Source organism: Typopeltis vanoorti, chromosome 5 (assembly GCF_054136105.1).
Source record: "Typopeltis vanoorti isolate ZY-2024b chromosome 5, IOZ_Tvanoo_1.0, whole genome shotgun sequence".
In the NCBI taxonomy this organism is placed as follows: Eukaryota; Metazoa; Arthropoda; class Arachnida; order Uropygi; family Thelyphonidae; genus Typopeltis; species Typopeltis vanoorti.
The window spans coordinates 90735035-90750097 of record NC_143553.1 but is presented as its reverse complement, the minus strand read 5'-3'; the positions used below and the strand labels follow the sequence as shown (position 1 = coordinate 90750097).

At 35.2% G+C, this 15063-nt stretch overlaps 1 protein-coding gene across 3 annotated transcripts in view; it reads left to right on the top strand.

Annotated features, from left to right (window-relative positions):
- LOC150106646 (transmembrane protein 33-like) overlaps positions 1 to 15063 on the top strand; it is a 122841-nt gene that overhangs the window by 100370 nt on the left and 7408 nt on the right. For all 3 annotated transcript variants that reach the window (XM_090392596.1, XM_090392598.1, XM_090392597.1), the window contains one exon: positions 8988 to 9071. In XM_090392596.1, the coding sequence (XP_090248722.1) occupies positions 8988 to 9071 (84 nt within the window). The remainder of the gene's footprint in view (positions 1 to 8987; positions 9072 to 15063) is intronic.

Here is a 15063-nt window from a genome sequence, read left to right as displayed (position 1 = left end):
AATAAAGGCAAATGGAGGCCTGCCACTGTTTATTGCATGTTTAGAATGGAATCTACAGAGGACCTCAGTGACTTTAAAAGGGACATGATTATTGGAGCCAGGCTGGTAGGTGCATTTGTGACCAGAACAGCTGAAATTGCATGTGTCAGTCGAGGAACAGTCTCCAAGGTTATACCAGCATGGCAGTCAGCAGGACAAACATCATCAGTGAAATGCAATAGTGGATAGAAGCATTTACTGCAAGAGAGGGATGTTCGAGCATTAGTACGCTATACCACAAAAAATAGGTGGGCTACTGCTGAACAATAGTGTGGCAAAACACTGGTTGTGAGAAACCCATTTCAACAAAAATTCTGTGCCAGGAACTGCACAGAGTTAGATATTATGGTCGGATTGTCTTACACAAGCCTTTGATCACTCCCATCAATGCGCATTGTTGCATCCGTTGGTGCAATGTGATATGGTTCAATGAATCCATATTCACGCTTTTTGCTGCAAACAGACGAATACGTGTGTGGCATCAGCCAAAGGAAGCTTACCAGCCAGAGTGCTTGTTTCCAACTGTGAAAGGTTTTGGTGGTTCTGTAAATGGTCTGGGGAGCATTCTCATGGCATGGTGTGGATCCACTTGTTGTATTGGAATGCAAAGGAGGTGCTGCATGTTATCTTTCAATCAAAAGTGATCATCTTCATCCCATGTTGACACACTTTTTCTTCCGGCCACATTTCAATAGGATAATGTTCCCATTCATTGAGCAAATGTGGTCACCCAGTGGTCTGTGGAACATGACAGTGAGGTATTCTGTCTGTCTTTGTCATCCTAATCACTAGACTTAAATCCTATAGAATATTTATGGGACATTTTGGAGCAAACTCTCGGGCAGTGTTTTCAACCTTCAAAGAACAAATGCGAATTGATCCAGTTTCTGTCAGACAAATGGTGTAAAATTCCTCCTGTTGAGTTCCAAGCAATGACAGTCTCTACCTCAAGGAATACAGGCTGCTCTATATGCCCATGGTGAACCACCACCATATTAATTGAAACGTGTCACTGTTTCCTTTTTTTGTCCATTACCTGTATGTGATGAAGTCGTCTGCAAGGATAGAAAAATAAGAACCACATGGTGGACATAAGAAGTTAAAGAAGTTCCTATTAAATAAGTTGGCAGATTCACTAAAAGAATACAGAGAAAAAGTAAAAGTAACTAAAAAAACTCATGGGAAGACTGGTAAGAATATAGAAGGTAAATATCAGGAAGGTGGCAAAATGTTCTGGAGGCTATTGAAGAAGCTTAGAAATGGAGGAAAGAGTATAAGACTGTAAAAGGAATCAAAGATGATAAAGGTGACATGAAAACTGTAGATAAGGATATCTTAAATGTCGGGAGTAATTACTTTGAAAGACTTTTAAAACAAACCAAGTAGTGACAGAACCATACTAGAAAATTTTTAAGAGGAATGCAAAGAGGAGTACATATTGATACTTGAGGTAGAAAAAGCCGTCAAAAACTTGAAATGTGGAAAGGCAGCTGGAGTGGATGATATTTGACCAGAAATGCTTAGGTGTGGAGGTATAAAAGTTTTGCACTGGCTAAACTGGATAATTCAGAGGGCCTGGTCAGAAGGTTGAATTCCAGATGATTGGATTATGATCTATTAAAAAAAAAGAAAAGGTGGGGAGGGGATGAAGTTGAATATGAGAATTACAAAGGAATTTCTCTACTAAGTGTTCCAGGTAAGATTTTGCAAAAATACTTGAAAAGAGGTTGAGAAAGATTGTGGAAGAAAAACTTAGAGAAGAGCAAGCTGGGTTTAGGCCAAATGTTGTCAAAATCAGATTTTCACTTTACAACAAATAGTTGAGAATTCTTGGGAATGTGACAAGGATCTGTACTTAAATTTTGTAGATCTGGAAAAGGTGTTTCTATGAGAAAGTTGCCCAGAGAAAAGCTATTAAAAAAACACTACAATTATATGGGGAGAATGGAACATTATAAAGAGCAATACATAGTCTATATTTAAGTTGTCAGTCAGCAGTAGAATTGAAGAAAATTCAGGAAGATGGTTTGATATAAAATTAGGGATAGGACAAGAATGCACATTATCTCTGCTCTTAATCATCATTTTATATGGATCGCATTATGAAAAAAGTGAAATTAGGTCTGATATTAGAATCAGAGCTATCAGACGTAGCTCTTTGCTTTATGCAAAAGTTGTTTTACTCCTGAATACATCCAGTGCAAGTCTTCAGCATTTTCTAACTAAATTGAATAACAGCTGTAACAAATTTGTTATAAAGATCAGCAATAAAAAGACCAAAACTATGAAAATAGGCAGGAACATATAAAAACTTGAGCTGTATTTTCAATGGAGAAACTATTGACAAGTAAAATATCTCTGTTATTTAGGCACAGTTTTTAGTGTAGAAGACAAGTTAAATATGGAAATAGATAACATAAGCAAAGCTGGTATGGTAGGTATCCAGCAGAATAAATTTATGTGGAATAAGAGAGAAAATAGCCAAAATACCAAACTAGTAGTATAAAAACTGAATAATATATGCACGTAAACACAAGAAAGATATTTAATTAACCAAATATTTCGGTCTGGAAATAGCAAACCATCTTCAGTGGCACTACAAGAACAGTTTTAAAAAAATACAAGGTGGAATACTAACAATAGATCATTTAAAAATAGAACAAGCCGGGTGATGTTATATCACTAAGTATTAAAGGGAATATTTTTAAGCAGAGACATGATTGAAATAAAGATATTAATTAATAATATTACTTGCTGACATCTTTCCAGAAGACATAAAACTATTCGATTTCGTAATACACTCTGGATATTTCTTATGTCAAAACAAATTTTACAGCCAAGTAGAAGGAACAGCCATGGGAAGTCCTCTCTCTCCTGCTTTAGCCAACTTTTATTTTGAACATCTAGAAAAAGTCCTCTTCTCATCTATTTTCTCTCAACCATCCTTTTGGGTAAGATATATATATGACATCTTTACTGTATGGCCGCACAACAAAGACTCCTTACCTTCTTTTTTAAAAAGTATCAATTCCTTACATCATCGTATAAAGTTTACTATGGAAATGGAAGAAAACAACCAGTTCTTAGACGTTCTCCTCATCCGGTCACCTTCAAATACTCTTACAGCTACAGTTTACAGGAAACTAACGTTCACAGGTCATTATATTCTTAAAGAATCAGCCCATCATTCTTGTCAAAAAATAGGAATCATAAAATGTCTTATCAGAAGAGCCAAAACTAATTGTTCTATTTCTAATTTTCTACAGAAAGAACTTTCTACTATCCAACAACACATGAAACTCGATGGCTTTTCCAAAAAGAGTACTCAACATCTTCTCAATTCTTATAATAATCCACCACAAAACAATGAAGATTCAATACATAGAGTTCCAATTCCTTACATCTCCGGGATTTTAGAACCTATCGCAAGAATTCTGAAGAAATATGAGTTAACAGCTACGTATTCACCTATTAACAAATTATCTTATCTAGGGGATGCTTAAGGGTCAAAGCTGTATAACTGAGAGGAGAGCTCCACATAGCCTTTAAAGGAATGCAGAGAACCGACCAGGGCTTCTGACCTAATGTCCAATCCTCACCTTCTCGTGGTGCACTCTGTTGGGTATCTACTTGAATACTGAATGAACGAGGGTGGGTGGCAATTTGGGATTTAGCCGAACGAATTGTATTCTTATTGGTTAAACCAAAATAAAAAATGATGGTACAACATGAAAAAATTTCATGCCGGCTGGGGTGTCGCCCGGTTAAACAAGGCCCCCGTTGTTTTCGCCAGTGAACCAGGGCAAACAGCGAAAAGTCAGCTACTGGAACAAATCTGAAAACACACCACATCTCAACATCACCAGAGTTAAAGATAGGTACTATCAACATAAGAAGCCTGAATGGCAAAGAAATGGAGCTAGCTGAGGAATTAGATAAGTACCAGATCGACATAATAGGAGTGACTGAAACAAAAAAGACAAAAACTGGTGAGATCTTTCTGAGCAATAAATACAAAATGTTATATTCAGGCAATGAAAATGAAGGAAAAGGAGGAGCCATGTATTCAACACAAAATATGAGGTTAATCTTCTTGAATGGCAGTCAGTCTCAAGTGGAGTAATGTGGGCAAATATGAGAATGGGGAACTGGACAATGAGACTTATTTGTGCCTGTGGTCCCACGGAAGGTTCTACTAAGGTAGAAGTGGAGGAATTTTTTGAGGCTTTAGAAAAAGTAACTGATACAATGAAAAAGGAAAAGTTGGTCCTTGTTTGGGATCTAAATAGCAGAGTAGGAAATGATTGTGGGACATACAAAAATATTTTGGGAAAATTTGGAGAAAGAGCAACGCTAATAATAACGGCAAATATCTGTTGGATTTCTGCCTCAGGACATGGATTGGTTATTACTAACACCATGTTCCAACATAAAAATGTGCACAAATTCACATGGAGAGAAGAGGCTAGGAATAAGAAAAGTCTCATTGACTATGTTATTGTTGATAGTGATGTTTTCTCCTTGGTGCAGGACACCAGAGTGTACAGAGGATTTGAAATTCGAAGTGATCACTATTTAGTCTTGAGCAGGATAAAATTGAATTTCATACTGAATACAATAACTTGTAAGAAACTTTTAAAGCGAATAAAAGTTGAGCAGCTCTCAGATGTGAACTGTAGACTAAAATACACAAAGATTATTGAAGAAAAAATGAAAGAGTTTGAGAACAGGAATCAAACCTTGGAGATTCAGTGGCAAACTCTGATGAAAACATTGATTGATTCTGCCAGAGAGAGGCATGTGGTGAGGTTGTCTGCAAGGATAAAAAAATCAGAACTCCCTGGTGGACACAGGCAGTTAAAGAAGCAGTGAAGGAAAAGAAGAAAGCATATCAAAAGTTCCTCACAAATAAGTCAGCTTGTGCTCTTAGAGAATACAGAGACAAATGCAAGAATGATAAACTGTGTAAAACTAGCTAAACAAAAGTCATGGGAGGACTTTGGCAAGAATATAGAAAATAAATATCAAGAAGGTGGCAAAATATTCTGAAGATTGTAGAAGGAGCTTAGGAATGGAGGAAAGAGTGCTGTAAAAAGAGTTAGAGATCATGAAGGTGACATGAAAATGGGAGAAAAAGATATCCTTGAAGTATGGAATAATTACTTTGAAAAACTGCTAAATGAAACAAGCAGTGATGACAGCACAGTGGTAAAAAACACTGACCAGGCGTGCAGTCAGGAATACATATCCATACTTGAAGTAGAAAAAGCCATCAAAGGCTTGAAATGTGGAAAGGCAGCAGGAGTAGATGATATTCGACCAGAAATGCTGAAATATGGTGGTATAAGAGTCTTATAGTGACTGCACTGCATAGTTCAGAAAGCCTGGACAGAGGGACGAATTCCCGATGATTGCAGTAGAGCTCTCATAGTACCCATATATAAAAAGGGAAATAAAACTGAATGTAAGAATTGCAGAGGTATTTCCCTACTGAGTATTCCTGACAAGATCTATGCAAGTATACCTGATAAACGGTTGAGAAGAATTGTGGAAGAAAAGCTTGGTGAAGAACAAGCTGGATTCAGGCCAAATAGAGGCTATCAGGATCAGATCTTCACTTTACGACAAATAGTCGAGAAAGCATGGGAATATAAAAAAGATCTGTATTTAAGTTTTGTCGATCTGGAAAAGGCATATGACAAGGTGCCAAGAGAGAAGCTGTTCAATATGCTGCAGTTATATGGTGTCAATGTGGCATTATATCAAGCAATACTTAGTCTTTGAGTTGTTAGTCAGCAGTTAGAATTGAAGGAAGTACAGGAAGATGGTTTAATGTTAAATCTGGTATGAGACAAGGATGTACATTATCCCCTCTGTTATTCCTTATCTATATGGATCACATTATGAAGGAATGTGGTATTAAACATGATATCAAAATTGGAGATGTTAATGTCAGTTCTTTGCTTTATGCAGATGATGTTATACTTCTAAATAAATCTGCTACAAGTCTGCAAGATTCTCTGACTAAATTGAATAGCTGTTGTAATAGATATGGTATGAAGGTCAGCAATAAAAAGACAAAGACAATGAAAATAGGCAGAATCATTGAAAATGTCAACCGTGTTGTGAATGGAGAACCTGTGGAACAAGTAAAACATTTCAGCTACTGAGGCACGATTTTTACTGAAGATGGTAAATTAAATATAGAAATAGACAACAGAATCAGCAAAGCTGGTATGGTGGGAAGTCAATTGAATAAATTCATATGGAATAAGAGAGAAATTAGTCGGAACACTAAATTAGCTGTATACAACACAGTGTTCAAAGCAGTTTTAACTTATGGATCTGAGAGCTGTCAGAAGTAAAACACTTGACCAAAGACTAGAGACCGCAGATATGAGAGTCCTGAAAAAGATTATAGGTGTGAACAGATGGCATCAATGGCAATATCATATTAAAAACGAGGATATTAGGAATGAACATGATATTGTCAGCATCCAGGAATGCGTTAGCAGAGCTAATCTCAGGTGGTATGGTCACTTAAACAGAATGGGCAAGGAAAGATTAGCAAAACAAGTATTCTCTGCCAGGTTGGCAGCAAAACGACCCAGAGGAAGACCAAGACATAGGTGGATTGATACGGTACAAAGTGCCTTAGACGATAGGAATATAAGATCTGATAATGTTGGACTCTTGACAAGTAACAGACTGATTTGGAGGAAAATTGTAGATAGGAAGTTAGTAATGATGTAATTTTTTTCATGTAGTACTATCATATCCTGTACACCCCCTTGAGGGTACATGGCAGGAATTTGATGACGATGACAAATTATCTTCCCATTTTCCTTCTCCTAAAGACAAACGCTCAACTATATCTCTTCCTGGAGTTTATCAAATTCCCTGCAACTGTGATCTCTCCTATTTTGGACAAACTGGATGTTCTCTTGAAAAAAGAATCCAAGAACATCAATCCTCCAAAGTCTAGGTGGATTGATTTGGTCAGAAGTTCCTTAGAAGGTACAAAATATTGGCAATATTTGATGTACTTTGCAAGTAATAGACTAATTCTGAGGAAAATCGTTGATGGGAGATTAATAATAATGTAAACTTAATCATATAGTCCTGTTATAGTAGCCTGAACATCCCTTGAGGGTAGATATTGGGAAATTGATGATGGATGGAATATGATAGTCCATGGGAGATGGCATGGCTTTGTGAAGGAAAAGTCTTGTCTTGGTTATTTACTCACTTTCTAATTAGTGATAGTTCAGCTGCATAAAGGAAACTGCAACATGTGTATGCTTTGCAAAAACTATTCACTAGTATTGAATTCATGGATAGACATCAGAGTAGTAGTAGTATTATAGTTGAGTTGAATGAAAGAAAAGACAGGTGACCAGTGTGTTACAGTGCTCTGTACTTGCACTGCTGCCGCTCATCTTGTATAATGATATTAGCAATGATTTGATGGGGAATATCCAGTTTGCCAGTGGTTCTGAACTGGGGAAAAGTAAGCAATAGTTAATAAAGATTTAGAAGGTTTGCATTTGATTTGAATAGACTGAGAATGGACAAAGAACTGTAATAGTTGAGCTATTATATTCAATTTTACTAATAGTGGTAGTTTTAGGAATGAGATATTGTAAATGATATAATAACAGAAACATTTCCCCAAAGCCAAATTGGCATCAAGGAACAATATGCATGCATGCATGCAAGTACTACCTAAGATATGAATAAACAGGGCAAGTCCTAAATTTCATCAAATGATGGATTTGATTTGATCTTCTTTCTTGGCATTTCGGCTGATCTGAGAATAAGCATTTCTGAAACATAAGGCAGTTTTATGCATCTTAACTTATTCAACTGTTTTTAGGACAGAGGGAGATTCAGGGCAATTTTTCATATGTTTGCTTCTTCCTCTTTGACCTGAAATCCAAGGCAAATCCTGAATATCCATAGTGATGTACTAGATATAGTCTTTGTGTTTGGCAGTTCTGTTAGCTGTCCTACCATATTAGGAAAGCTTACAGACAAACCTTGCAAACCATGCTTTGGATAATCACCACAGAATTGTTGGAAGGCCAGCCACCTTGCTTTATAGAAACAAATACAAGAATGAAAGACTGCACCTTGAATCTGTTCATCCTTACCCCCACTGCTATAGCAAAATGATAAGGATAGGAATTTCTCTATCTTCAATTCCCTAAAGTGTGTTTCCATCAGTATAATACACAGCTTGCAATCTCTTCATGCAAGAGTACAATGGTTCAAAGGATCACTTGGATGTTAAGAAACCATGACAAGCAGGAATGAGGAATTTATTATCCTCATCAACTATCAAAATATGAAAAGCTCTTTATAAAGCTTTTGTTACAACCACATTCAGAATGTTGTGACAGATTTGGTTGCCTGGTTTTTTGAGATGCAGAAGAGGTGAAGAGTATTCAGAGGCATGTGACTGAAATAGTGACTCATTTGTGGTGTGTTTCCTCTGAAGATAAAGTTTGAGTTCTAAAATTTAGCTGATGCATGAAAAAGATGGGATGTGATAAAGCCCTATTGAAAATTTTTAATACATAACTGGCTGGGAAAGAACGAGGCATAAAGGCATTTTTACAAGCGTGGACTAAATTTTTGTGTACAGAATGATGAATGAGTCGAATTGATTGTCATAAGTAGTCATGAATGCTCTGCTGGTGAAGTTTGAGGAGCCGTGATAGGTGTTGTGACTAGTGTTGGCATCTCATAAGTGACTCTTTAAACTTCGTAGGATGCTAGAGTAATAGTAGAAGACTTTTACTGTAATATAATTATTCATTTGGTTTTATCTGATTTGAATGGACTATATTAACTGCACTTAGCTATGTTATTTATTTGAATATATTTCATATATTTCTCACTATTATGATTGCTACCATTTTACTAATGTTTCTTATTTAACATAGTGGTAAAGGAAGCTTGCTTACACCATTTATCTATTATCGATTTTTAACCCTTCGCTATGCTTCAAGAAGAAATCCATACACTAGGTAAGTTGTTCTCATTTACAAAGAATTCAGGGAGAAATTGAAAAATAAATAGCATTTTTTTAAATGTAATTTTAAATGATTTTTTTTAAGTCAAACATTTTATAAAAAATTTATGAATTATGACAGCAACACTTTGTTCATACAATAGTTTGTACTAATGTATTCTTGCTGTCTTATTAATTTTGTATTGCTGTTGATTATAATAATTACAAATTACAATAACACAAAGGCCCTCTGTAGCTTATTCAGTAACAGTGAGACTCTTTGATTGGAAAGACCTCAGTTCAAATCCTGTTTAGAACACAAAGAATATTTATTTTTCACCTTGGGTGAGTTAGTTGGTCTCGTATGAGGTGAAAAGGTTTTTCCTTCCCAGGAACTTTGGTTTTTCCATCTTGTAAGACTTACAAAACAGCCTGAGAATACACGATTTTTGACAGATGCAGATAGATTAACTGCTTGTGCCATTAATGAGGTTTCTATAAAGCCAGTTATTTAGCAGTGAAGTGTTAAAAAGTTGTTTCTTATTATTATATCTATGTTCTATATTTATTTATCTCATTATACTTAATTTTAATCTTATTTTTATATCTAGGATTGTTTCCTCTTCGGATACTGGCGAATTTATATTTTGCTGCGCCAACCAGTATCCTATAGTAGAAAAGATCCTTACTCAGGGAGACAATACTAGATTCTTAGCTTTCATACCCAATATCTTACTTAACTGCCCTATAGATCTAGATTATTGCAGTCGTGACCTAAATCTATATTTATATTCACTCTCTAAATCCTTCCCACCAAAATCAGGTTCTATTTTTATAAGTGGTAATTTGGAATCGTAATCAGGCATGACTCAGGTTCAGGAAAATATGACATGTTTATCGGAATATCTAAAACACAATACAAAATGCATACACTTAATTATGTTCAATACTAAATAAACTCGAACTAAGAGATTAACACATTTGAACTAATTAAAACTTATAAGGCAACTTATAAAACACCGTAATTATGCATTGGGATACAAATCAAATGATAATAAGTTAAGCTAAATTCCTTCTAGCAGTATTACTCGTAAGAACAAACTATCAACCATTCTAATGTTACTGAGAATCTAAATTCTATCTTTCATATCGCACCAAGTTAATTCTATCACATACAAAAATCTCTCCTAAACAATTCTTCTTACTCACAAACGAGGTTAACTTTCTAAATAGTGACTGTCCACAGAGTTCCTTATTATAAAGTTCTTAATTTCATAATTGTAAACAATCTTCTTTCTTCTAATGAACATTCACACAAAATTAGAACAATAGCACCTTACCGACTTTTTTTTTTCCACGTCGTTCTGCACCACATGTTTGTCTGGATATTTCTCATCTATTTTGGCTGTCTATACGCCAACGTAGGGGTTATGCTATCTTCATTCTTTCTGCCGGAAACCGACTCAAAATCCTTGCGTTTCAGGAACAACTCGATGGGGCTATCCAGTGACGGCTTGATTCTGCTAGGACTGGAATTTTCTTCCTTCAGCTTTGCATAGAATTCAGCTTCATTTCTTTACGAATGCTCGCTGCCTAACATCACAGACTTCATCCCCCCCTTTGCATGAAACTGCCCGCCAACTTCCGAACCACCCAACAGGAAAGACAAGTGATCAAGAAAAAGCCTCTTTGTTCCAGGTTCAACCCTCTTTTATACTCCTATCGTGCACCCTCTTTTTTAGCCCCTTTTTGCACACGAACCTTACTAATTTCACCCTTTGGCTTATCTTTCGTTTCTACGACGCTGGTATACTCGGATTCATGGAATACATGGTTACGTGAATTTCTGAATAAGCTATACCCGCCAGCGTTATGCTGTACGCATATAGCTTTAGGCCTTCCAGGAATTAATACTTAACAGCTTTCTGTTATATAAAGAATACAAATTTTTACATAAAGTGAGGAAGTTTCACTTCTAATTTGTTAGACCCTAAATGAATGATTTCTATCCAAGATTCCTTCATTTAGGATCTAACAACAGGCTATCAAGTCTAACCACATAAGTGGAAGATGAGATAATAATACATTCAACATTAATAAAACTAGCAAAATAACAAATTAAAAAAAAAGAAGAAAAAAAAAAAAGAAAGAAAACTTAAACTTCTGAACCCCATAGCCTAGTCAGTAACTATGATGCCCATCATTTTGAAGAGGCTTGTGCAGAATGCAAAGATTTTATGTGGATTTTTCCAGGGTGAGTCATCTGATCACTGTATAGAAGTGAGCGTTCTTCCTCCAGAAACTTTTCATTATGCAAGACAGAGACATCACAGAATACACAAAATTGATACTATAGACTGTTGTAGATAAGACTTCCCTATAATAATACTACTCAAAGAAACAAAACAAACAAAAAAAATTAACAATGGATTATGATATTTATTTCTATAAAATTGTAAGAAAAGCTCAAAGATTCTTGGGGTAGGTTTATTAGTAATATTGAAAATGATTTACTTGCCCATCGAAACATTGCTTATAAAGTAATGAAACATCTGGAAAAAAAAATAAAAAGATGTAGCAGAAATTTCAGAAATCTCAAAAGAAGAAATAGAAAATGAAAATGTAATACAGGAATAGATTTATTGGAGATGGTGGAATTAGAAGAAGCTTTATCAACAATAAACAATATAAAAGTAGCAGGTGGAATTATCTCAGAGTTAATTAAGTAGAGTGATAACCCTTTTAAAGTAAGATGCCTGAATCTATTAATTATTCAATTACCCTCAATATACACTCCAAGAATAGAAAAAAATTTATTTTAATAAAATAAAATAAAATAATAATAAAATCTCATTATATAATAAGATTTTAGATAAGTCTTGCCACTACAGGCTAGATTTAGAAAAGCATTGATGATGTATCACACTAAAACTAATCATAGAAGAGCAAGAATTTGATTTTACAGATTCACCTGGCATTTATAGATTATAAAAAAAAAAAAAATTAAAAAAAAGCCTTTGAGTTAATTAAAAAATATTGTGGAATATTAGATGGAGCTATCCAAAACAGTTATTAAATGCAATAAATTTTCACATTTGACATCCGTAGGTGCTGTATGGTCACTTTCATACCTCATTGGGTTTTGTTAATGAAGTCTTCTTTTAGAATAAGTGGTAGGATCGCAGATTCCCTTTCCACACAGAGTTAGTAGGACAATTACAAACATCATGCTTGTGGTGGGATTTAAATCCACAACCTCTCGGTTGGAGAGTGGACTTGCTAAGCACTTGGCCAACCAGGCTAGCTTAAATGCAGTTGAGAGCCTATATAACAATACAACTGCAATCACAAATATTGATGAATATTTAGGAGAAGAAATAGAAACTAATCAGGGAGTCTGACAAGGATATGGCTTTTCTTCTGCCTTATTTAATGTGTGTGTGTGTGTGTGGATGACCTAATAAGGACGTGGAAATCTGTAGTACATCCGAGAATAAACCTCAGTCAACATGCAAACAGTAAACACAATGCATTTTTTGTAGATGATCAGGTAATCATAGAAAAATCACAAGATGACCTTTGGAGATCTGTTTAGGTTAACAGTGTAACAAGATTTCACATCTCCCTTTGCACAAGTATTCCATGAGGAAAAAAACTTATGTATGACTTTCTATCTTCTTCAAAAGCATCCTGTGTTTAAATTATATGCGGACTTGCTACGTATGTCATCTCATTATTTTGGCTTGTGGAATTTAACATGGTTTAGAAAGTTCTCATGACAAACTGCTGCAGATCTGTTGGTTTGGCTGAAGTAGGGTAGACCACAGGCACAAAGAATTTGATAAATGCTAAGGCAGGCCAAAGGGATAGGGATGAGAGTCTCTTCTTTGTAGAGCCTAGAAAGGGGGAAAATTTGTTGGTATGCAAAAGGACACTTGAATATCAATGGACCTAAGTAATTTGGAGATGTTTAGATAAGGATAAACCTTTAATATATGGAATGGAAATATGGTTAACATCTTCCTGAGAGACTGGTGACAGAGAAACTCTTAATGACTTTGTTGACGACTGACTCATTCAAGCCATTAGATGGAAAGGTGATTTGTGAACTGTGTTTCTTGATTCTAGTAGCAAGGCTTATACATTGGTCATACATAACTGGTAATTAGTTTACGGAATTAACAACGCAGCAAGTTTAAATACGAAAGATTATTCAAGGAATCTTCAGCAGCTCTAAAAAACGTTCCTAACCTCAACAAATTTGGGTGCATGAAACTACCCCAAATTTGGGAGACTTACATTATGAGAACTTCAGCCCAACTGCCAAGACAACCAAATTAGCCCGCCAGAGGGCACTATTAGGACTTTAGGAACCATATTAGTTTCTTGCTTTCTTCCTCATTTGCTTTTGTTAGTGCCTGCATGCACATACCATATCTTTATGTTCCTGAAGGTGGCAATGTGACGTTGCCGAAATATAGAAGTTATTCTTTGAAGTTACCTTTAATTAATATACTTTATATGCGTTGTTAACTCCGTAAACTAATTACCAGTTATGTGTTTCTTGAGTCAGTAATGCCTTGCTGAAACAAAGGAAGCCCATTGGATACGATGATGCAAGATTTTTGAAAAGGATGATGATGTCACAGAGTGTGAATGTATCATCTAGTGTGTGTGAGTGTGCATTTATTTTCTAAAAATAGAAAAACAAAATGTCCCCACCTGTTTAATGAATAATAAGTAGGTATGTGAAGGAAATATATTGATATTTTCTATTTGAGGAGTAAATTATATCTGAGGATGAATTACATTGATCTTAGTAAAGAAATCCTGTAATTCAGATATAGAACTTTGCCAAACTGCAAAGATATCATTTGGGTATCTGTACTGTACTGAATGCCTAGGTTGGATGTTATGGAGTAGTCATTGTTCAAAGTGTTTCATAAAACAATAAACAAGGTAATGAGAAAGAAACCCAAGGCTGTAATCTATCTTTTTGATAAAATTTATTTTGCCACATGAAGTAACACCTGAATAGATGATAAAATAATGTCGTCTGCTTGAAAGTCTTGTTGATGTAATTGAAGTTACTCTAGGAAAACTTTCTCTGATGTTTATCAAAATCCTTGCACCTATGGTCTATCCTACTTTTGTCATATCAGTAGATCTGTAGCTCTTCATCATGAGGAATCCACTGTCTGACCACACATATGAAAACACTGGCTGGCATAGTGCCAAGAAGAGTCAATTCATGTTGAAGGGGAGAAAGGAATAAGGTGATGTATGAATTTGCTACCAATACGCAAAATCATGTACTTTATACGTAAAATTTTCTGTTGTACAAGCAAAATAGTTACCACTTTAAAAACTAGAATTTTCATAAAAGAATAGCTAATTTTCCGACGTATAATAATAAACACTCATCATTGATTACCCTATTATCAGAATGGATTCACCTTCTTTGGCCATGCGCAGAAGTGTCAAGTGTCTCGCATCTGTGGTCGGACAGTATAAGTATGTTAAATACCAGCCAGAACAGTGTGGACTTGCTGAACATGTCATCTCCATACGCATTCTTTGGAAGAAGGGTAGAATCCTACAAAAAAACTGTTTTCTCGTGAAATGGTTGTATAAATAGAGCTATAAAACTTGCAATATTGCCCTGATATAAATAGTCTGATGGACTCTGATTATTTTATCCTCTTTATAGGAAATTGCTCTTAAAGCAGCTCATCCTGGCTAATTTAAAAAAAAAAAAAAAGTTAGAATATTTTACTGCCATGTTTGCATTGCTGATTCTTACGTTTGCTTGTGGCTTGTTTATTATTTGAATTTTATATTGAGGATGCCCTTGATACATGAATAGGAATTTTTATAAATTTTCTCGTGTAAGTCTGCCATTTAAATTTTTTTTTTTCTAAATATATCTACTTACATTTCATTTTGTCCAAATAACATTACTAGCTTTATATAGTGCCAAGTTACTTCTCTGTCACAGATCATTAATC